General features: G+C 62.1%; 1 protein-coding gene across 1 annotated transcript in view; it reads left to right on the plus strand.

Moving 5' to 3' along the window:
• The window catches only part of Niban2 (niban apoptosis regulator 2), a 46844-nt gene that overhangs the window by 17748 nt on the left and 7862 nt on the right, over positions 1–21234 (plus strand). Inside the window, exons 2-5 of the mRNA XM_047524577.1 lie at positions 11994–12124; positions 15323–15451; positions 17086–17191; positions 18364–18531. Of these exons, the coding sequence (XP_047380533.1) occupies positions 11994–12124; positions 15323–15451; positions 17086–17191; positions 18364–18531 (534 nt within the window). The remainder of the gene's footprint in view (positions 1–11993; positions 12125–15322; positions 15452–17085; positions 17192–18363; positions 18532–21234) is intronic.

Raw genomic sequence — 21234 nt, forward strand, 5'->3', positions numbered from 1 at the left:
AAAGGCCCAGAAAGATGGGATCGGGCTGCATCAGCCCCGTCCCTAGGCCGCTCTGCTGAGGGACTGGCCGCTGCTGTGCGTTGCCCCTGCTGGTGCCCTTCACAGGAGACACGGCACAGGAGGTTGCCACCAGCCCTTGTGACGGTGCCCACCCTGACCACGCATCTCCTGGCCACCGGCACTCAGACAGGGGCCTCCTCCCCCTGTGGTCCTTGTTCTGGCTCATACAGGTCCCTGTTGGCAGGTGGGGTCTCCCTCCTCTCCTGGGTGCCCCGTCCCCATGGTCCCCGTGGTCCCCGTGAATGAGCAAGAGCAACACAAAACCTTTCCTGGCACCAGGAAGAAGCCTTGGCCCTGCGCCAGCTGCCTCCGTGGTCTGTCCTGAGCTGGCCCGTGGAGGATGTGAGTTGTGGGCTGGGTTCTGTCCTGTGCCTCTGCCTCTTGGTGTCGGTAACTTGTCTGATGCGGGGGGCGGGGTGGTGGTGCTGGCTCTCAGGCTGGTCGTGGGCGCATCCGGGTGAAGGGAGTTCCTCCAGGACGGACGCCCGTGGAGGCGGACAGCGGGTGCTCCCGGGGTGGGCGCCCGCCACGGTGCACATGCAGGGGTGCTGTGTCCTGGTGCCCGGTCCAGCCTTGTGCTCTGGCCTTGAGCTGAGGGGGGTGAGTCGGGGAACCTCAGGGACGATGACGTCGGGGAGCCTCAGGGACGATGACGTCGGGGCGGTGCTCCCTTGTGGCTGGGCAAGTTTGACAAGTGGCCAGGTCCCCGGTTAGGAGGGCTCAGGCACTGTGGGGATGAGGAAGATAAGACGGTAGTGGGGGTGAAGGAGGCCGCCCAGGAGACGGGGGGGCTGGGACATCGCCGGGGCAGATGGCAGCCTGGCCCGCGCGAGGCCCGGCTTCCGTCCCTAGCACCACACGTGCGCACGGGTTAGCAGGAGTGGGGACCCGCGTGGGCGGGATGGGGCAGTAGCCGCCGTGTCAGGTCAGCCCCCGCGCTGCGCCCGCCCGCAGGGCAGTCAGCGGTGGTGATCATCCCCGTGCGGGGAAGACGGGCAGGCTCAGGGTGGTGAGGCCCAGGGGCCAGGTGTGTTCCGTGTCCTCTGGCTGCCAAGCTGGGGGTGGGCTGAGCCGCCAGCAGGAGGGCGCCACAGGCGGTTCAGTCTCTCCGGACACCTCGCAGCCCTGGGGTCCACAGGCTGCCTCTGGTGTGGCCTTGGCCATGGCCGGCTGGGGCGGGGCGGCAGCTCTGGAGCCCACTCTGGGTCTGAGGTGCTGGGGGCCCTGGCACCCCTTCCTGCGCTCTCCAGGGTGCAGGGATGCTGGGTCCTGGGCGGGCTGGAGACTGAGGGCTTGGGGTTGCTGCAGGCAGGCGGAGGGCCCGGAGGGGATGAGAGGGCCTTTGTTTCCTCCTGTTGTGTCGGGATGGGAAGCGGCTTCCTCCCACCGAGGCCCGGGGCGTAAAGGGCAGCCCCGGTGGGCGGCTCTGAGGCTGGCCCCTTCTCGGAGCATTCCCCTGGGCCCTCGCCCCAGCCACCTCTCCGCCCCGCAGACCCCCGTCTCAGAGCCCCCCAGACCTGCAGTGGCTGAGCCCTGGTTAAATGTCTGCTGGCTGAGAAGAACTTTGGAGGCAGCCTGGGGAGGGATCCCGCTGACTGCCTCTGCTCCGCCACTGTGCTGCCACTGCCTTTGGGACGAGGAGACCTGGCCAGTCTTGACCCTCAGAGCCCTTCCCAGGCCCACAGTGGCCTCCCAGGCAGCCACATGGCATCTGAAGCTGGTGACCGTCCCCTGGGGTCATTTGTTCAGCACCTGTCTGTGGAGCACCCACCTGGGCCACAGGTGCTGGGGAGCATCTTAGGAGCCGGGGTTGAAGGAGCCACTCAAGTCACACATGCATCTGAGTCAAGAGCCAGAGAAGGCCCCGGAGACTGAGGGGACCTGCTGCCTGGGGACCACCTGAGAAGGTAGCCTTCAAACCCGTGGAGGAGGAAGAACGGCCAGCTGGAGGGGGCAGGCATGAGAGGCCAGTCCAAGTCGGAGACCCCAAGACCAGGGCCGGTTTCCCTCCTCTGGGGGCGAAGGTCCCACGGCTCCTTCCCCCTGCTAGTCTCAGGAGTCGGCCACCCGTAGGCAACAGGACCCTGAGTGGCTGCTTTCCCGGTGCCCGACCTCGGCTCCCCTGCCTGAGGGGCGGCATGGAGTGATCTCAGAGGCCGAGGCCTGCTCCCGGGCGTGGCCAGGCCATTCTTGAGTCGACCACTGCCAGAGGTTGAGACCGTAACCACATGCCTTTCCATGGCCCGCTGGCCCTGTGACTGTTGTGAACAACAGAAGCCGGTCTCTCCTGAGGTCACCAAGCCACCATGTGAGGTAGGGGGCATATGACATCACATCTATTTTATTTTATTTATTAATTTTTGCTGCTGCTGTTACTGCAGTCCTGGGTTGGAACCCGAGGCTGCGCGCGTGCTAGGAAGTGCTGTACCGCTGAGCTGCGACCTCACCCTTTCATTTTATTTTGAGACAGTTTCACTAAGTTGCTGGGACTGGCCTTGAACTTGTGATCCTCCTACCTCAGCCTCCTGAGTAGCTGGGATTACAAATGTTCACTGCCATACTCAGCCATGCTGTGCCCGCTGTACAGATGAGGAAACTGAGGCTCAGCGAGGCCATTCTGAGCTCAGGGTTTGCTCCTTGATCTACATATTTGCCTCCTTGGGAAACCCTCCCTTCTCTCCCAAGGCCTGTCTTGCTGGACTCTGGGGAGGTGCGGACAAGATGCCTGGGGATCTGCCAGGCAAAAGAAGGATGTCCCGACAGAGCCGACCCCTGTTCCTGAGCTGCTTCTCCCCATGACACAGTTCTAGTGTTGAGAGAGAGCAGAGAACCAAAGCAGACTTGGGTTCACATCCCAGCATTGCTGTGTGATGCTGGCACGTCACTTAACCTCTCTGAGCCTCAGAGGCCTCATACCTAGAATGGGCTTAACAGGTTGTCCTGGTGAAGGCTCAATGAAATCACATTGGCTGTAACGCGTGCTGGGAGCTGCCTCAGTGCTGCCCTGGCCCGCGAGTGGCTCAGGCTGTGACTATTAGTATTATAATCACATGCAAATGGAGAACGGCTGTGAGAGGAGCCGGAGAGCCGGCTTGGAATGTGACCGGGATCTGGAGCCTGGAACCGGAGCAGGACTGGCACCGGCTGTGGGCAGGAGACGGTCGAGACCCCGGACTTCGGGCTCAGTTCAGTGCGGCCCGTTTGCGGCCCCCGCAGGCCCTGCTCAGTGAGCCAGTCCGTCCTCGGCCTCCGGGCTCCTGCGAGGCCCTCGCGAAGCGTGTCCATGCTGGGTGTTCCCACAGCCCTGCAGTCCAGGGCCGGCTGGCCTGGAACGAGCCCTCGTCCACAGCGGCTGGCCTTGGCCAAGCCGTGCGGCCACGCTCGGACCTGCTCCTGGGCTGTGGTCAGTCCTCGTGGAGCCCTGGCCACTCGGGCAGCGTGGCACCGCACCAGCTATGGCCCAGGGAGCTGCCTTGACTGCCCGGCCTTCCTCAGCCAGCTGCCCCTGGAGCGGAGGCCTTAGGGTGTGTGTGTGACTGAACCCAGCGACACTTACTCTGAGGCAGGGTCTGGCTAAGTTGCTTAGGGCCTCCAACTTGCGATCCTTCTGCCTCAGCCTCCCGAGCCCCTGAGGTTACGGCTTGGGCCATTGCGCCCGGCTCTGGCTGTTTTGAGTCCAGCATGATCTCTGCGTGCACGGCACGAAGTCCCCGCGTGTGGCAGCGGCTTGCGCAGGTGCACATGTGGTCCGTGACTGTCCTTACCCGGCCTTGTCATGCTGGGGTTCCTGTGTTTATGGGAAGGGGTTTTTTCTCATTAAAAGCTGGCCTCGGGGAAGGGGCAACCCAGCAGAGGGTCCCCTCAGGACACCTGAGGCTGGCAGGGAGGGAAGCTGCTGTCACCTTCCCAAGGAGGGACAGTGCCGTGCCGCCTTCCTCCCCAGGACCGGCCAAGGCCCAGGGCTGGGCGTGGCCTCCTTCCTGGGCTGAGCCATGGGCACTTCTGAAGCCTTTTTGCTGGGTGGGCTCCCTCTGGGGTGGCGGTGGCTCCGGTTGCTGTCCCTGCGGGGGCCCTGGGCAGCCGTCCCTCTCCACTGCTGCCTGGCCCTGTGGCAGTGCAGGGTGCACTGCCTGCCAGGGTCGGTCAGGGACAGGCCTCACCCCAGCAGCAGGGGGCTGTGCAGTAAGTGGAGGAACCACCCCCTTGGGGCCCCTCCGGCGGAGGGAAGAAGCAGGTAGAGCTGGGAATGGGCTCAGCAGACCTGGGAGCAGCCGGTGTGAGACCCAGTCTGCCGGGGCTCCTGGGCCAGACGGAGGTTGGCTTTCATCCCAAAGGCTCCCAGGGCCAGCCTCCTCCTCCGGCTGCGCGTGTGGGGAGGAGCAGGGGCCAGGAGTGGGCTGGAATGTGGAGGCTGTGGACCTGGGATAGGGGAGACCTGGCCCATGGCTCAGGCCGGGCCGAGGCGTGCCAGCCTTTTGACTGGGCCCTGGTCACCGAGGGGCAGGGCTCACCCTGGTGGCCGGGGTGGGAACCCAGCAGGTCTTGCTCCTCTCGGCCCAGAACTGGGTCCCCGGACCTGCCATTGCTGCACAGGTGTTGGGTGCGCTCCTTCCTCCGGGGCAGCGCACAGACTGGCCAGAGCAGCTCCGCAGCCTCTCTGGTCTTGTCCCTTCTCAGTGGACTGACCGGGGGTCCTTGGCTCTCCTGCCCACCTGGCTGGACTGGTCTCTGCAGGGTTCCTGGCGGCCAGTTCAGGCTCTCCTGGGCCCCTGCCAGCCCTGTCTCCTGCTGGCCGGTGGAGCCTGTCATCACCTGCTCTTCCCAGCTTCCCACCTGATTACAGGTCCTGAGCAGGAGCCCTGTGTCAGCCCTACCCACAGAGGCCACCCACAGGGCCAGTGCTGTGGCGAGGCCCTGTGTCCAGGGGCTGGCAGTCTGCTGGTGGGCGGGAGATGGTTTTGCCAAACTTTGGTTCCATGTTAGCTTCAGACTGTTCTGGGTCTGTCATTAGTAAGCTGTGTGTTGCTGGAAAAGTCACTTAACCTCTCTGAGCCTTGGCGTGCTCCTCTGTAAAGTGGAAGAAATGCGTGCCCGTCTGTGGGTGCAGGTGTCACCACACAGCTGCCGTCGGTTGCTCGTGACAATCTGGTGGTCAGGTGGAAAGTACTGGGCGTGGCGTGGGGACGACAGCCCCGCTCTGCCCAGCACACTCTGAGACCCTCGGCGGTGGCACCCCCTCTCTGCACGCCAGGTTCCCCTGCTGTCCCAGGCAGATGATGGCAGCAGGGGCCCTATTTTGGTTTTGGTCCTACAGAGGTTGAGCCCAGGTGCCCCACCCCTGAGCCGCACCCCAGCCCTTTTAAGTTGCCCAGGCTGGCCTGGAACTTGCGATCCTCCTGCCTCAGCCTCCTGAGTTGCTGGATCACAGGTGTCCACCACTGTGCCTGGCTGATGATGGTCCTTAGGATGACTTCATGACATCCTGACATGTGACAAGCTGAGTCCCTACCCCCACTCCACCTCTGCTGTCCCCTGAGTGTGGGGTGGGTGGGTCAGGGCCCCTGGCGGCCTCCCCACCCTGGACTTGCTCCAGGAACCAGGCAGGCAGGTTCTGAGCCTGCCCCACCCTCCAGGGTACTGTCACCTGCCTGGTTTCAGTCTGCAAACCTCTCGGCCCTGAAACCCTGAAACTGGGCTGGGCCTTGTGGGTGGGGTGTGTCCCTGCCCACTGGAGGGGACTGGGTGACCTCAGGGCTGCTGGCATGGTGCACTCGGCGAGGGCCAAGCCGGGGCCGCGGCTGATGGGAAGCCCGTGGTGGATGCGAGGCTGGGTCTGAGGGGCAGAGGGTCTTCCTCGTCCCTGTGCCCTGCCACCAGGGTGGAGCGGGGACCCTGGCTCAGGCTCTGGGGCCTGGATCTGCGTTTGGATTCGGCTTCTGCTGCTCAGGAAGAGCCGAGGCAGGGCTCTCAGGGCCCGGGACTCCGTCTCCTCCGAAACCTCCTCAGTACCCACCCCACCTGCCCAGGGCTGAGCTGGATTTGGGGGTGAGGGTCCAGGTGGGGCGCTCACAAGCCGCGCTTGCCCTGGGCCCGGGAGGCCACCAGAGGCCAAAGCAGGAGCTCCTTGGCCTGGTGTCCAAGGCCCTTGGGGACACAGCTGTCTGGGGACGCTCCTCAGGGACCCTGCAGTCCCCCCACATTCAGCTCGGCAAGCCTCTTCTGCCTGAGCCTCGTTTTCCCCACCTGTGCAGCGGCCCGGCACCCTGTCCCCAGCTCCCCAAGGCTCCAGGGAGCTTCAGGCTGCCCAGGGGCCTCCCCGGTTCCTGCCCAGTCCCCGCTGTGGGTACAGGAAGTAGCACCATCCTTAACCTTGTCATATTGGAAAATCAGAGATGAGTGTCTTCGGGTGCTTGGCCGCAGGCGGTGCTGGGCCTGGGGCTGAGCCAGGCTGGGGGTGGCGTAGCCTCGGCTTCAGGGGCGTCCCCTGACTGGAGGGCCCTTGGACCAGAGGCACCATCCAGGAGTCCCCACGCTGTGCCTCCTCCCAGCCAGGACACGGTGCTTTCCACTCATCAGTCATTGATCTCAGAACCCAGGCAGCAGGTCCTGCTGCCTCCAGTTGCAGAGGGAAGGCAGGCTCAGAGAGGGAAAGTGCTTTGGCTGAGGCCACACAGCTGGTAGGTGACAGAGCTGGGACTCGAACCCAGAGCCTGCATGCCCATGTGGAGAGGGTCCCCCATCACCCCTCACTTCTTTTGGTCCTTCTGTCCAGTGTGAGGTGGCTGTGGTTAGCTCTGGTCAGACTGAGTCACCAGCCACCCAGAGGATCCGCTGAGGCCAGCATCCTGGCTGCTCTAGAGGCCAGGGCAGCACCGATTAGATCGTTGTTAAGATTTTAGGTCAGCTGAGCTGACAGATCCATCTTAGAGTCAGGAAATGGAGGCTCAAGAGGATCCAGTGGGCGGAAGAGTCTCTGCTGCTCTGACAAGATGGGAGCAGGTCAAGGTCGGAGGCCCCACACTTGTGACCTTGGGAAAGTGACTTTGCCTCTGAGCCTCAGTTTCCCCACCTGTAAATGGGGATAAGATAAGTCTCCCCCTGGGGACTGGGCAAGGACCCAGCAAGAAGAAGATGTGAAGCCAGAGCCTTGGGAACTGCAGTGGTGCCACATGAGGGGACCCCGGGGTGGGGAGCTTTGTGGGCGGGGCTCTGGGCAGGCTCGGCTGGGAGCCCAAGCTCCAAACCCACTTCCCCTTCTGAGCCGGGACAATGTAAAAAGGAGGCAGGAAAACTTGTCAGTCTGACGGGGGTCAGTCCTCAGTGGGGGCGCGTGGTGAGCCCTCGGGATTCTGGGGCCAGAGTGCCCGCCTGGCTGGAGCGGGGTCCCTCGGGGTCGCCCTCCAGCACCAGGGGTCGTGCTGAGGCAGGGGTCCACCGAGGCAGGATCCACAGCGCGCCCGCGGGCACAGCCCACTGGAAGCCTTCACTCCCCGCCGCAGACCAGACCCGTGAGGGCGTGAGCGCGGGGTGAGTGCGCGTCCCTGGCCCGTGTCCGGGGAGTGGCCTCTCCAGAGCCAGATGGAGCCCACGACCCTCACGTAGCTGTGGCCCGGAGGCCGCGGGACAGATGGGCAGTGGCGCTCAGCTCTGCTCCTGGAATTCACCAGCTGCCCTTTCAGGGTAATAAGCGACCCAGGACCCCAGAGGCGGGCCCTTGGGGACGACCCACCCAGGCGCGCACGTTCGTGTTGACCGACAAAATGAAATGACCGCTTACGAGCCAGGTGACCCCAAGGGCCCGTGGAGTGGCGCCCTCACTGACCTGTGCTCCACTCGGCCCAGGAAGAGGCTGTGGTCGGGCAGAGAACAGGCAGGTTCCCCAGGGCTGGGCGAGCCCCCTCCCAGAGCTGGGGCGTTGCCGAGGGCCAGAGGGACCCCCGAGGGCTCTGGCTGCGTCAGGCGGGCCGGGCCCTGGGCCCCTGCGGCCTGCCCGCCTCTCCTCTGCAGCGGGCAGGCCCTTGTCTGAGCTTCCACTTCTGAAGACCCACCCGTCGTCCTCATTATTCGTCTTGGTTCTTTCAGAAAAAAAGAAACCTTTTTTTTTGGTGCTGGGGATGGAGCCCAGGGCCTTGTCCTGCAGGGCGGGCACTCGCCCAGCTGAGCGACATCCCCAGCCCTGAAAAAAGACATCTTTATTGATTTTTTTCCTTCCAACTGTAAAAGTCACACCTGCTGATACAGATGGCGCTGTGTGCCCTGTTGGGGGCCGGGCGCGTCACGGCGGCTGCCTTCTGGGGGCAGGGCGAGCGGATGCTGGGGTGCCCGCTGCGCAGGCGAGGAGCTCGGGGCTCTGAGAGCTGGACTCACGGCCGGGCGTCTGGCCTCACCCGGGGCTGGAGGGCAGGCACTGCCAGCGGCCGCTGCCCCGGCCCCTCCTGGGCTGAGTCGGGCAGGGAGGGTGCCCTGCCCCGTGGCACCATGTCATTGTGTCATCTTGTCCAGTGGTGGCCTCCCACCAGGGCCAGGACCTCGAGGTGGGCCTGGCTGAGCAGGTGAGCCACGGCTGTCCCTCTCCCCGCTGGGCAGGGTGCTCTGGGGGGCCCTGTGGGCAGTGCTCGGAGCCAGGACGGGGGCAGCTGGTGGCTGGAGCTGTGTGGCCTCTGGAGTCCAAGCCCCCTCGAGGTGGTGAGCCTGCGTCTCCGGCCCTGTCCAGTGTCTTCCCAAGTCCCCGTGCATGGTGTCTCCCTCTGGGAGGAAACAGGAAGAGCTGGAGTCGGCAGGCGCGGAGGGGAGAAGGGTGCCCCGGGCTCCTGGAACGGCCAACCATGGCCACCCACTTGGGACACTGGCTGGGGCCTGGGCAGCGTTCGCAGGTGGGGCTGCGGCGCCCCCGGGCCTCTCCTGGGTCCCTCTGACGCCCACGGCGCCCCGGTTCACATCTCTCGTTTCCAGGGCTCTTCCTGGTACCGGGCCCTGCCAGCCACCCTTCCCTCCAGCTCTCCGGGGGCTGCCACGTCCCCTGGCAGTGCCAGGGCTCCGGCCCCTCCAGCCCGACCCCGCCCTCACCTGGCACTTCCAGCTCCTGAACCTTCCTGCGGCCCTGAGTTCTGAGCTCGCGTCCGGGCGAGGGGCCCACATTGCCCCGTTTGTGTGGTCTGGGCTTCAGGGTGTAGGTCCACCCGGTTGTGGACACAGCGCTACCCAGCTCCCGAGTCTGGGCCCAAGAAATGCCTGTCGTTGCAGCTGGCGGGGTCGTGGTTGCCTGCTTGGTTTGGGATACATGGTGTTGTCCTCTTCCCCAGACCCCCTTGATGCCGGTGCCCCCAAGTTTCTGTCTACCCCCTCCCCTCCCCGCCTCTGCCCTGGGCCTCCCTCTCCCATGCCCGCTTCTCCTGGACTCTGGCCTCAGTGTCCTGTGGATAACTCGTCCGCAGCCAAGCAGATCCGGAGTGGCTTTCACCTGTGGCCCTCCCGTCCCTGCCCTGGCCCCTCTGCCCCACGCTCTTAGGCCTGTTGGCAGCACCCACCTGGCCCAGGGACCCAAAGCTCAGCCCCCGCTCGGCCTCTGGCTCCCTCCCCACGGGGGCTGGCATGGCGTCTTCCGGATGCTCACCTCCTCAGGGACCCAGCTTCCCCTTCGCCCCACAGCCCTGCCTGACTTGGGCCCTGGACGCCCTCCGTGAGCTGGGGTGCCCGCGTGCCCCTCCACAGTCCAGGCCTGCTGAGTGCAGCTCCTCCCGACCTGGGATCCGCAGCCGGGTGCCTGCCAGCGCGGGTGGGTTGGGCAGACCTGAGGATTCCTCTCAGGGAGGTCGGCTTCCTCCTGGGCCAGGCCTGAGGGTCAAGGCACAGATTCCAGACATTCAGGAAGGCAGGTCCTGTCTGGGGGTGGTGCCCCCCGGCCAGGCTGGCCTCCCAGAGCCATGGCCAAGGGCCCTTGAGATCCACAGGCCTAAGGTGGCTGGGGGTCCAACAGGGCCCAGGCAGAGACCGCTGGGTCCAGGAGCCTCCTCATCTCTTAATGGGGACAGTGATGGCACTGGCTCCCCAGGGTTCTCCTGCGGGTCCTTTGGGATCACGTGTGTAGACCTGGCTTGACCTGTGGCAGCAGTGGGGGACGGTGACTATGTGAGTGTCCACACAGCTCTCGGCCCCATCCTCCTCTCCATTGCCTCTGTTCATGTTCTGCGCTCTCCTGCCCCTTCCCTGCTTGGTCCCCGCTCAGGACAATCCCCTCCTCGCTGAGAGAGTTCTGGTTGTTTATGGCTTTTAAAAAACAGGCGTTCAAAGCAAATTCCTCATTTGTTCTCCCTCCGGCCTCCTCTGGCCTCGTCCCAGGAAAGTGCGCAGGCAGACTGGGATCTGGGAGGGGTGGCGGGCTGAGCTGCCCCTGGGCCCCTGAGGAGACCCTCAGTGTGGCATGGGGCAGTGTGGGTCCCCAGGATGCATCCTGGCTCCCACCCTCTGGCTACGTGACCTCACGCCAGCGACTTCACTTCTGGGTCTGTCTCCTCCTTTGTAAAAGCGGTTGGGGGCCTACCTCGCAGCGCCTGGAGGGTTAAGTGAAATACTGACCTAGCCAGGTGTCCTTGGTACCTGGAGACTGACCTCGGGACAGGCCGGGTCCCGCCAGCTCCTGCTCCTGAAGGAGCAGGTCTTTGGAACACGGAGCCCAAGACCGTCAGAGGTGACAGGGCCCGTCCATCACCGAGTCCAGGCCTCTGGGTGTGTAGGGAAGCCACACAGCGAGCCAGCCTGAACCCCAGGCCGGGACTCGAGCTGCAGCTTTTTGGGCCAGGAAACCCCCTCGGCAGGTGTCACACCCCAGTCTGGGCCGCAGTCTCTTCGTCTGTAAGTAGGATGCCCAGGCAGCACCAAGAGCGGAGCTGCTGTGTGCCACACCCGCTGTGGAGGCCACAGGACTCGCCCTCTGCTCTGAAATCGCTTCAGCAGAAGAGAGAAGCAAATGGCTGGCAAAAGCAGGAAGACCGTTAACTTAGTAGATTATTTCAGAATGTTTATTTTCTATTATTAAAGGAATCGTGATTGTAAAATAACTCAAAAGTGAATAAAAGAGAAAAATGACAACCTCATCCCCTGCCCCCTGCACCTAGAATAATCCTTTCCTTCTTTTCCCTGCTAGTACTGGGGATTGAACCTGGGGTACTCTACTACTGAGCTACCCCCCATCCCTTTTTTTTTTTTTTTTTTTTTTTGGTGCTGGGATTGAACCCAGGGCCTTGTGCTTACAAGGCAAGCACTCTACCGACTGAGCTATATCCCCAGCCCCCCAGCCCTTTTTGTTTTTATTTTGAGACGGTCTTACTGAATTGCTGAGGCTGGCTTTGAACTTGAGATCCTCCTGCCTCGGCCTCCTTTTTAATGAGTTGTGTGATTCTGTAACTCTCCTTCTCTCCCTGGCAGCCTGCAGCACCTTCCCCTGGTCAGTGATCTCCGCGTAGATCTGTTCCATCTCTCTTGGTCCTGCGTGGACTTGCCATCCGGCCCCTCCCATTGCTGTGCACCCGCTGGCTCCGGCCTTTGCCTCGGTGCAGGTGCCTCTGGACTGCCGAGCAGGTTCCACGGGGCAGGTTCCCAGGTGTAAGGGGAGCCTGGGCAGCCACGGCGCCCTTCACCCTGTGCACACAGCCGCCGGCCCTCTCCAGTTTCTGCGCTTCCTTGCTGGTCTGACAGGACCATTTGTTTGGTCTCTGGTGAAGCTGGGCGTCTTTCCAGGGGCCTGTCCATTCCTGTGTAGCCACTGCCCATCTTCTGGTCTAGAAGGTTCTCCGTTTTCCCGGCCTGCCGACCCGCCGGCGTCGCGGTGCTGAAGGGAGCCCCGCTGCCAGCGGCGGCCCCTGCGGGGATTTGGGGCTGAGATGCTGCTCCCTGGGTGTCCAGCCGGCCTCACCGGGTTTGCTCCTCCTTTTCAGAGAAAACCGGGAAGATCTTGGCGGAGTTCCTGCGCTTCTACGAGGACCAGTATGGCGTGGCGCTCTTCAGCAGCATGCGCCACGAGATCGAGGGCACGGGGCTGCCGCAGGCGCAGCTGCTCTGGCGCAAGGTGAGACGGAGGGGCTCCTGTTGGGTGCTGCCGCCCCCCTGCCCGTGGCCCTGGGCCTCAGGGTCCCCGTGTGGCCGGGATGGTGTCTAAGGGCCCCTCGGTGCCCCAGGGCGGCTCCTCTGGCCCAGCCCCTCGTGGTGGGCGGGCCCGGTGTCCTGCCAGCCGTCCCAGCTGCTCCTCCAGGGGCCGCTCACTCGTCTGCCAAGCGGGACCAGAGCCCCTCTTCCTGGGGCGGCTGTGCTTGGCGAGCAGTGGCCAGTGCTGTCACCATCACGGGCCTTGTCATTGTACCCGTCGGCAGCAGGATGACATTGCCCAGGACATATTTGTCAGAGTGGAGGATCAGAAGCTGCCCAGCTCCATCCTGGGGGTCAGTGTGGGTTGGTGGAGGCAGAGGAAGCCTCTGGGGAAGGGACTCTGGTGGGCCGGGCCAGGGGCTGGAGGCAGGAGAGGGGAGCTATGTCGGCGTGCAGGCGGGGGTCTGGGTCCCTGGCGGAAGCTGCTGGCACTCAGGCAAGAAGCCAGCCCTCAGTGCCTTGGAGATGGTGTAGGGATCCCCCTGTCAACCCAGGAAGGCCCTGGGCATTGGGGTCCCAGGGATGGGGTCAGCGGCCTCTACCCTCTGTCCCCTGGATGGCCAGGCTAGTGGCAAAGGGAGGATGATGAGCAGGAAGGCGGTGTGGCCCTGCGGTGACTGCTTGGCTCCCGACTGCTGGCTGTGCTCAGAGAATCCACTGACTTCCCCCTGGGGCCAAGCTGATGCTCCCGGAAGAGAGGTGCCGTCAGGCCAGCCAGGTGACCCCTGTGCCAGCGGTCCTGAGGACAACTCCCCCCAGTGGCCGTGGGCGGGGTGCGCAGGACTGTTGGAGTCTCCAGAGTGTCACCCAGAGAAGACTGTCTTCCCTGGTGTCATGGCAACGTCCTGGCCTGTGACAGCAGGGAGCAGGGGTGCCCGGATGTAGCTCGGGCGTAGCCTGGCATGGGCATCTGGCAGGTGGGCACCTGTGTGGTTGGAGAGGCGACCTGGAGCCCAGCCTAGGTGGGCAGGGCCAGAGCAGCTGCCCTTTCTAGAACGAAAGGTCATAGGCCGTCCAGGTTCCACCAATGCAAGGAAAGTGGGGAGCGGCCACTGTCACTGTTCCCGTTCACAGGGGTACTGTTTACAGTGACCTGCAGGCCGGAGGAGGGACACGAAGTCACTTGTCAGCCCTGAAAAGTGGGGAGTTCTAGTCACAAACCCACCACGATAGAAGGTCGTGATAAGGAAAATACATTTATTTTGTTTTCCTTTTTGTGATGCTGGGGATTGAAACCCCAGCCTCGGGTAATCCCTCTACCTCCGGCTCAGCAATGATATTAATAATCAGAATAACAGTGATGATAAAAATAAAATGAAAACAGTAATAATAATGAAGACAGCTCATTTGGTCCCCCCACAGGGCTCCGAGGGTCCTGAGGTACGGAGGGGGTACCTGTCCAGCCTCTCTGGTGGGTGGCCGGGTGAGGCGGAGCCCTGTCTAAAGCTGGCGGCGCCTGGGCCTCTGGGTCCTCCCCACTCCTGCGGGCCTCTGGTTCTGCCACTAAGTCTTCAAAGGAAAACCCAAATCCACAGCCAGGCAGCCATGGGGGCGGCCCAGGCTCTGGGGGTGGGCGTGGTGGGGTGCCAAGCCTGGCTGCCTGGCCACGAGCCCCTTCTGCACAGCCTCCCTAGGGACCGTCCCTGTCCTGGGTCTGCGGGCTCACAAGCCACCAAGGCCTGGCAGGGCCGGGCAGGGGTCTTGCTAGGGTGGCGGGAGAGCTCTGCTGCTCTTTCTGGAAAAGCCCGGATGGAGGACTGGACTCCTGTGGCTAAATATAGACGGCTGAGCAGCAGCTGGTGCCTGGGGAGCCCATGGTGCTTGTTGGGGGCGCGGTGGGGAGCCGCTTTTCTTTTTTTCCTGTAAATATTTTCAACCTGGGTAGGAAGTGGCCTCGGTCCTATTGTTGGAGCACAATGGCCTCCCTGTCCAGGAGCTGTCGGTTTCCCTGAGGAGCAGCGGGGGAGAAAGGCACGGAGGAGCAAGAGGCAGGGCTGGGACCTCGCTGCAGGGGCTTCCATCATTTTTTGGCTCTTGCAGAGGGAGCCGTGTTTATCACAGAACCAACACTAGACTACCCTGGGTCCCCCTTGTTCCATCACGGCTTCTGTGGCTCCCTTCCAGAAGCTTCCTGGCACTTGTCTGTTCGGGAAGTGAGCGCTTGGATGGCCATAGCTTCAGCTCGGATTCCCACCCCTGGTCCAAGGACCCTCCCTCCCACCCCCAAGTCAGTCCATGGAGCTGGGAGACCAACACATGGACCCCGACTCCTGACATGGCCAGCAGGGCTCCTGGGTGTTGTGCTGCCCATCAGGTGCCAGGTGCCACTGTCCTCATTTTACAGATGAGGAAAGGGAGGCTCAAGGTCACACTAGGGGTCAGGCAGAGCTGGGGCTTTGTAGGAGATTTGGGCATGTCTGCAGGACACACAGGTCACTGGCCAAACATCAAGCATGCCCAGCCTGGCGCTGTGGCCCACTCCTGTAATCCCAGCGACTCAGGAGGCAAGAGGATGGCAAGTTCAAGGCCAGCAACTTAGTAAGGTCCTGTCTCAAAAAAAAAAAAAAAAAAAAAAAGGGCTGGAGAAGTAGCTCAGTGGTAGAGCACCCTGGGTTCAACCCACCAACCCACCCCTCCCGGATTCAGGGGGCTGTGTGGTCAGCCTCAGAGCTGGGGAGGCGCTCTGGACACACCTTGTTCCAGTTTTTGTAGCTCTGAGGGGAACCGAGGCCCAGAGCTGGGCAGGAACTTGCTCAGGCATTGGGGCCTTTGAGGCTCTGGCTGGTAGACAGGTCCCCTGCAGCTGGAGTGACTGCCCTGTGCCAAGGTGGCAACAGTGGGTGGATGGGGCAAGAGGCCTGCTTCCCAGACCCATCCCCTGGTGGCTGTGCCAGCCCTGGGTTCAGGTCCGGTTTCACCCCTCCCTGCCTGGCCCCCGCCAGCCCCTTCGCCTTCCTGAGCCCTGTTCCATCTGCCGAGTGGGCGAGAGGCAGGACTGCCCAGGAGGCCTGTGGGGGCTCCATGGGGGCCGGGCGGAGCTGCCCTGAAGGGAGTGAGTGCCCAGGAGACCCCATTCCCCTCCCCGCCACGGGCCTCACGCCCCGCCCCTTCCCGCCCACAGGTGCCCCTGGAGGAGCGCATCGTCTTCTCGGGGAACCTCTTCCAGTACCAGGAGGACAACAAGAAGTGGAGGAACCGCTTCAGCCTGGTGCCGCACAACTACGGGCTGGTGCTCTACGAGAACAAAGTGGTGAGCCCGCCCGCCGGCCCCTCCAGACCCGGCTTCCCGCTCCCCTCGCTCACTGGGCCTCCACAGCCAGTGCCCAGCTCCAGACCCCACCCCGCCTCCTGGTGTCTTCCCACACCGTTGCCAAGGCCAGGGCAAAGTCTTGGTACCTTCCCCACCTCCTCGAAGCCCCTTTTCCCCGGTGGAGACCTTTTTTCCTTCCCGTTACTGGGAACCCAGGGTTTTGCACATTCGAGGCAAGTGCTCTGCCTCTGAGCTGCACCCCAGCCCTCTGCTCCCCGGGTTCCCTCTCTGCATGGCATTTTGTTCTGTGTCCAGGTGCTCAGCCCAGAAAGCTGTCAGGAGCTCCTACTCCCACTCCTAATCCCTCCTTTGCCAGGGCCTGTGCCCAGCCCTCCGCCCACCTTGGCTTCCCTCCTGCTGGGTTCCTGCCTCCCTGGATCCCGCCCTTCCTTGCTCTTCAGCAGCCCCAGAAAGTTGTTCTCAGACCAGTCCTGCCCCAGTCTTGCCTGCTGCCTGGCTGCCCTCTGGGCAAGGCACCTCTTCTCCCTCCCTGACTCCTGCCTGCCCTGCTGTGGTAGGAAACGTCTGAGAGGAGGTGGGAGCTACTTGGGCCTTGTCTGCTTTGGGCCCCTGGGGAAGCCCCAACTGGTTGAGCCACAAACCTGATTTCATCCGCCAACTTTCCTGAGCAGCCCAAAGTATTGGCCTGCTTTCCTATTTCAGGGAAGATCCATTTTTCAAGTAATGTAAACAGGAGCAAGCTCGTGTCCTAGGTTAGTGGTTCTGGAGGGATACCAGAACTGAAAGCCTGTCAAAAAGGTTACTGGGCCTACCCCCAGAGTCAAGAAACTGCATTTCTAACAAGTTTTAGGGTGGTGTTGAAGGTCTGGGACCACACTGCAAATGGCTGCCCTGCAGCTTCTGAGCTGCTCTCAGGAAGTTTGTTGAGTAGTGTCACCTAGTGGCAGGGAGCAGCGTGGCAGCCCAGCTGTATGAGCTATTACATCAGAATTTTCCTGCTACTGGATGAGAAAAGCTGTGTCCTGACCTATTTCTCCTCCAAAAGAGACCTGCGTGATGCTTAGAACCTAGGAAGTTGCGGGCTGAGGGAGACAGTTCATGGCAGTGCCCAAAGATCCCAGGTTCTAGAGGCCATTTAGCTCTGGTTCATATCTGCCACTTCCTGGCTGTGGAAATGTGTGATGGAGCATTCCTATGAAATGACGCTGCCCTTGGTACAGTGTCTGGTACGTAATAAACACTCAGCTAGTGGAGCTGTGGTAAGAGAAGCAACAGTGGCAGTAGTGACAATAGTAGCCACCATTGGCAAAGCTTACTGAGCCATGGTCCTAGTCCAGGCGCTGTGCTCAACATTTTATGGACTTTCTCACTCCATCCTCCTCCAGCTCTGAGGTAGGAGCCTGGCGCCTAGGTTGCCAGACCAGCTGTCGCTAGTCCCCAGGGAAGTCACACTCTTCTTATTCCTCTTTCCTCTCCCCTCGTCTGGCTTCTCCTCCTCCCTGCCTTGGGCAGGCAACACTGAGTAGGGCGGTGGAGCCGGAGTTGGAGGTGGGATTTGCTCTTGGCCGCACACTCTTAACACTCGGGGACCGTGTCTCTCCTCCCTCCCTCAGGCCTATGAGCGGCAGGTCCCACCCCGAGCCATCATCAACAGCGCAGGATACAGAATCCTCACCTCTGTGGACCAGTACTTGGAGCTTGTTGGCAACTCCTTACCAGGTAAAAAGGACCCCCACGTCCCAGCCAATCTTCCCTGCCCAGGCCTCAGGCGTTGGCCAGGGAAGGGGGACCCTGAGCCCATTACTCCAGGCTGCATATTTCAGAGAGATCAGTTGGGCCTAGAGCTGCTGCAGGTGCCAAACACAGCAGAGCCTGCAAAGGAGAAGCCTGGTGGGCCTGCGAAGGGGGACTTGCCTGAGGCCACACTGGGGGTTGGACCTGGACCAGCGTGGACCCTTGCCTGGGTCCTGCCATGCCTGAGCCCTGTACTTCACAGCTGAGGAGTGGGGGTCTTGTTCTCTGTCCTTCTTGCCTTGTTGGGTCCTTAAGAGTCCAGGGAGAAGAGAAGCGTGACTGTCTTATAAACCGTCGCACCAGTGCTGTTTGAAGGGGCTGCTATGCCAGGGAGCCCACTGCCACTCACCCTGCCGAGGCTGCCCTGCAGCCTCCCCTGAGCCTCGCCTGCTGCTCAGACCTTCCCCGGCAACCCTTGTGCCCCCAGCTGGGACGTGGGACTGGTGCGCCGTGCTGGTCGGGGCTTGGCTGGAGTCTGCATTCCTGGGTAGCAGGCCCGACACTGGCTGTTGGCAGGGTCCACACACGGGCGCTCACCTCCCCACTCCTCAGCTTCTCAGCATGTGCAAAGAACCGGTGCTGAGCGGCCAGATCCTAGGGTGTGGCACCCTGAGCCGTGCTGCAGGCACCACGCCCAGGCCCACCCAGAGCCAGGGCTCACAGATCTGTTACTGTCCTATTAACCACAGGGGTGGGTCACAGCTCGGGACCAGCGATCTCGCTGGATCTCAAATATCCATGTGAATCCAAAGAGAAGAATTCCTTTTTGTTTGTTTTGTTCCCCCACCCTGCAGGCCTCCCCCACACTGGGACATTTAAACTACACTTTGGCCTCTGCAGCTGAAATTTGAAGGAAAACCCAAGAAGATAATGCTTGACCTTTGAACCTGAGGGCTCTGACCTGTGACCTTTGGGCCTTTTCACACAGAGTTTAGAACTTTACCCAAAAGGGAGGCAGATACAATTTACCCGCACTCCCCGATTCATTTAGCTGGGCTGTGGAGGACAGAAGGAAGGCCGCTGCCTCCCCTCTGACCTGCTTCCTGTGACCAGGGACACCGCAGAGGGCATCTGCTTAGCAGGTTCTGTCTCCACAGGCACCACCTCGAAATCGGGCAACACCCCCATCCTCAAGTGTCCCACACAGTTCCCGCTCATCCTCTGGCATCCCTTTGCACGTCACTACTACTTCTGCATGATGACGGAAGCCGAGCAGGACAAGTGGCAGGCTGTGCTGCAGGATTGCGTCCGGCACTGCAACAATGGTGAGAAGGGCAGTGCTTCTTAATGTGCTGAATGGCGACACCTGGTGGTCAAGTGTGGTGTGGCATCCCTACTCTATGAGCCATCCCAATTTTCCTCCTGGGGTTGTAAGAAAGTGTTTGATTATTGCTCTTAGTCTTCCCTGATGAAAATACTTCCTGTGTTGCTGCCCCACATGGCAGAAAAATTAGGAAATTGTTCAGGTAGGTGTGGTTGCTGAGCCCTCAAACCCTGGATCACAAGATCACAATCCTGACTCTGCCACTTTCTGGCAGTATGAACTTAGGCGAATGACTTCCCTCTCGGAGCCTCTGTAAAATGCGAGTGATAATCCCTCGTGTGTCTTAGGGGACTTGTGAGGATTCACAGTGAGAGTCCACTCTGCTTGGTGAAGATTTTTCTTATCATATTCTCTCCTGCTTACCACCAACATGCAAGGTGATCCGGGCACACCACTTCCTCCCTTCTGTGAACTCATTTGGAGACTCTTCCAACTCATGTTCTCAGTTGACGTGTTTGGTGTCTACTCTGAGGATGCAGCAAGAGAGCAAGCCTGTCCTCACGCTCCTGCTGACTGCAGGGGAGACAGATGTTAAACAGATGAGCCCCCAGGGTGATGAGTCAGCTGTGGTGGTGCTGGGGGAGCCTCAAGGGAGCCCGTGGAGCTGTGGAGGTGTCCATCAGGGCACCTCTGCTGTGGCAGCGATGGACTGAGGCCTGTAGGACAGATGGTCCTGGGGTGGGGGCGGCATGGAGGGAGACAGAGCTGGTAGCCATCAGGGAAGGAGGCCCTGAGTGGGGAGCTGAACGGAGAAGGAACTCCCAGGCCCTGAGCTTGGGGGACCCTGAAGCGGGTCTGGAGGTGGACGGGCCCTGGGGTTAAGTCTGGAGAGCCTCGTGGGGCTTTTGTGTGCGTGCGTGTGTAGCACTGGGGATTGAATCCAGGGGCACTTTACTGAGCCCTGGTCCTCTGTATCTTTTCTTTTGAGACGGGGTCTCCCTAAGCTGCGCATGTTGGCCTGGGCAACCTCCACCCTCCGACCTCGGCCTCCTGAGTTGCTGGGCCTGTAGGCCTGTACACTGCTCCTGGCTGGCCCTGCAGGGCTCTGAGGAATTAAATCAAAAAGGGTTGCCCTGTGGTGGGGTCGGGGGGTGGGGAGTCCAGGGCCTTTGTGGGGGGAGCCCTGTCCGAGACCCAGGAAGGCAGCCGCACACTGCTGTGCTTCCCCTGCCCCCGGCACGGCTCTACCCCGTGGCAAGGGACCGTGTGGGCACCCGGGTGGAGCTCGGCACACCCCACCCCTCCAGAGCTGCCTCTGCCCCGCCTGACTCGCCAGGCCAACTCCTGCCACCTGGGCTGGGCCCTGCCCTGCTGCCACAAAGGGCCTCCTGTTCCCAGGTCCCTGGGGCTGTGGCTCTGGCCCAGACTCTGGCTGCCTGGCCTGGGGCAGCCTCGTCCCTCCCCCAGCCCTGGACCAGCACTGTCCTCTCCAGGGCTGTCGGCTCACCTAGTCTGTTTTGGTGGGTGACCGCACGTGGGGGAAGGGGTAGGGACAGAACATGGGGAAAGCCACCATTCGGTCCCCCAGGTGTACAGCAGGGTGATAAAGTGCGAGCTCAGAGGTTGCTGGGCAGAGTGGGTGAGCTGGTTCTGGCAGAGCCCTTGGCCAGGAGCCTGGCACTCAGCCGGGAGGCCATGCGGAGCCCCTTGGGTCTGGCGAGCTGAGGGCAGGAAGGGGGCCAGGGAAGGAGGGGGCAGCCTGCGAGGCGGGCGGCCCAGCTGGGCTGGCCCCTCACCCCAGGGCGGGAGCCGACAAGGCGGGTTTCAGACCGGGCCTTTGCTGCACCCTGCGGACTGTGAGAAAGTTCTCTGCTTCCTCCCTCTTGGAGACGAGGCCTGGAATTTGCGGAGCCTGGAACTGCTCACTCCTGGGGCTGCCAGGAAGTGGGGGCGGGTGGGGAAGTAGGCCGAGCTGGGTGGCCGCCAGCCGTCCTAGGCCCCCTCACATCCTGCATTCCCCGAGCAGCAGGGGGTGGCAGGAGGCAGCTGGGGCACCGCTGTGGAGTCCTGGGATAGGCTCAGAGTGTAGAGGTCAAGGCCTCTTCCTGTCTGACTAAGGTCCCTCTCCTGCTCCTCCTGCTGCCCAGGGCTGAGGAATGCAGTTTCCTTTCTCAGGAAGTCTTTGGTCCCACTAGTGTCAATGGGTTGTGGGCTCGAGCTTTGCTTCTGCCGTTCCCTAGCTGTGTGTCCTTGAGGCAGTAACTTGGCCTCTCTGGGTCTTGGTGTCTTCGTCCTGGTTGAGAACAGCCTTCCCCCCCTGGGCTTTGAGGATTAAATGAGCTGGTGTACAAGGAGTCAGCCCAGCCCAAGCCCGGCGTCTGAATTTCCCAGGATTGCCACAGCCTGGGTGGTTTACAGCACAGAACCTCAATCCTCTCCCGGCTCTGGAGGGTGAAGGTCTGTCAGCGCGGCGGCAGGGTTGTCCCTCTGTGAGCTCGGCACTTGTGCTGGCGTGATGCTTTCTGCGGTGTTTTTGTTGGGTTCCAGCGCTCGGCACGTGCCAGGCAAGCACTCTGCCCCCAGCTGCCTCCCAGCCCTTTGTATTGTACTTTGAGACAGGGTCTCACTAAGTTGCTGAGACTGGCCCTAATCTCCTGGGCTCAAGTGACCTTCCTACCTTGTCTCCCAAGCAGCTGGGACTACA

This window comes from Sciurus carolinensis, chromosome 14 (assembly GCF_902686445.1).
Source record: "Sciurus carolinensis chromosome 14, mSciCar1.2, whole genome shotgun sequence".
NCBI classification, from domain to species: domain Eukaryota; kingdom Metazoa; phylum Chordata; class Mammalia; order Rodentia; family Sciuridae; genus Sciurus; species Sciurus carolinensis.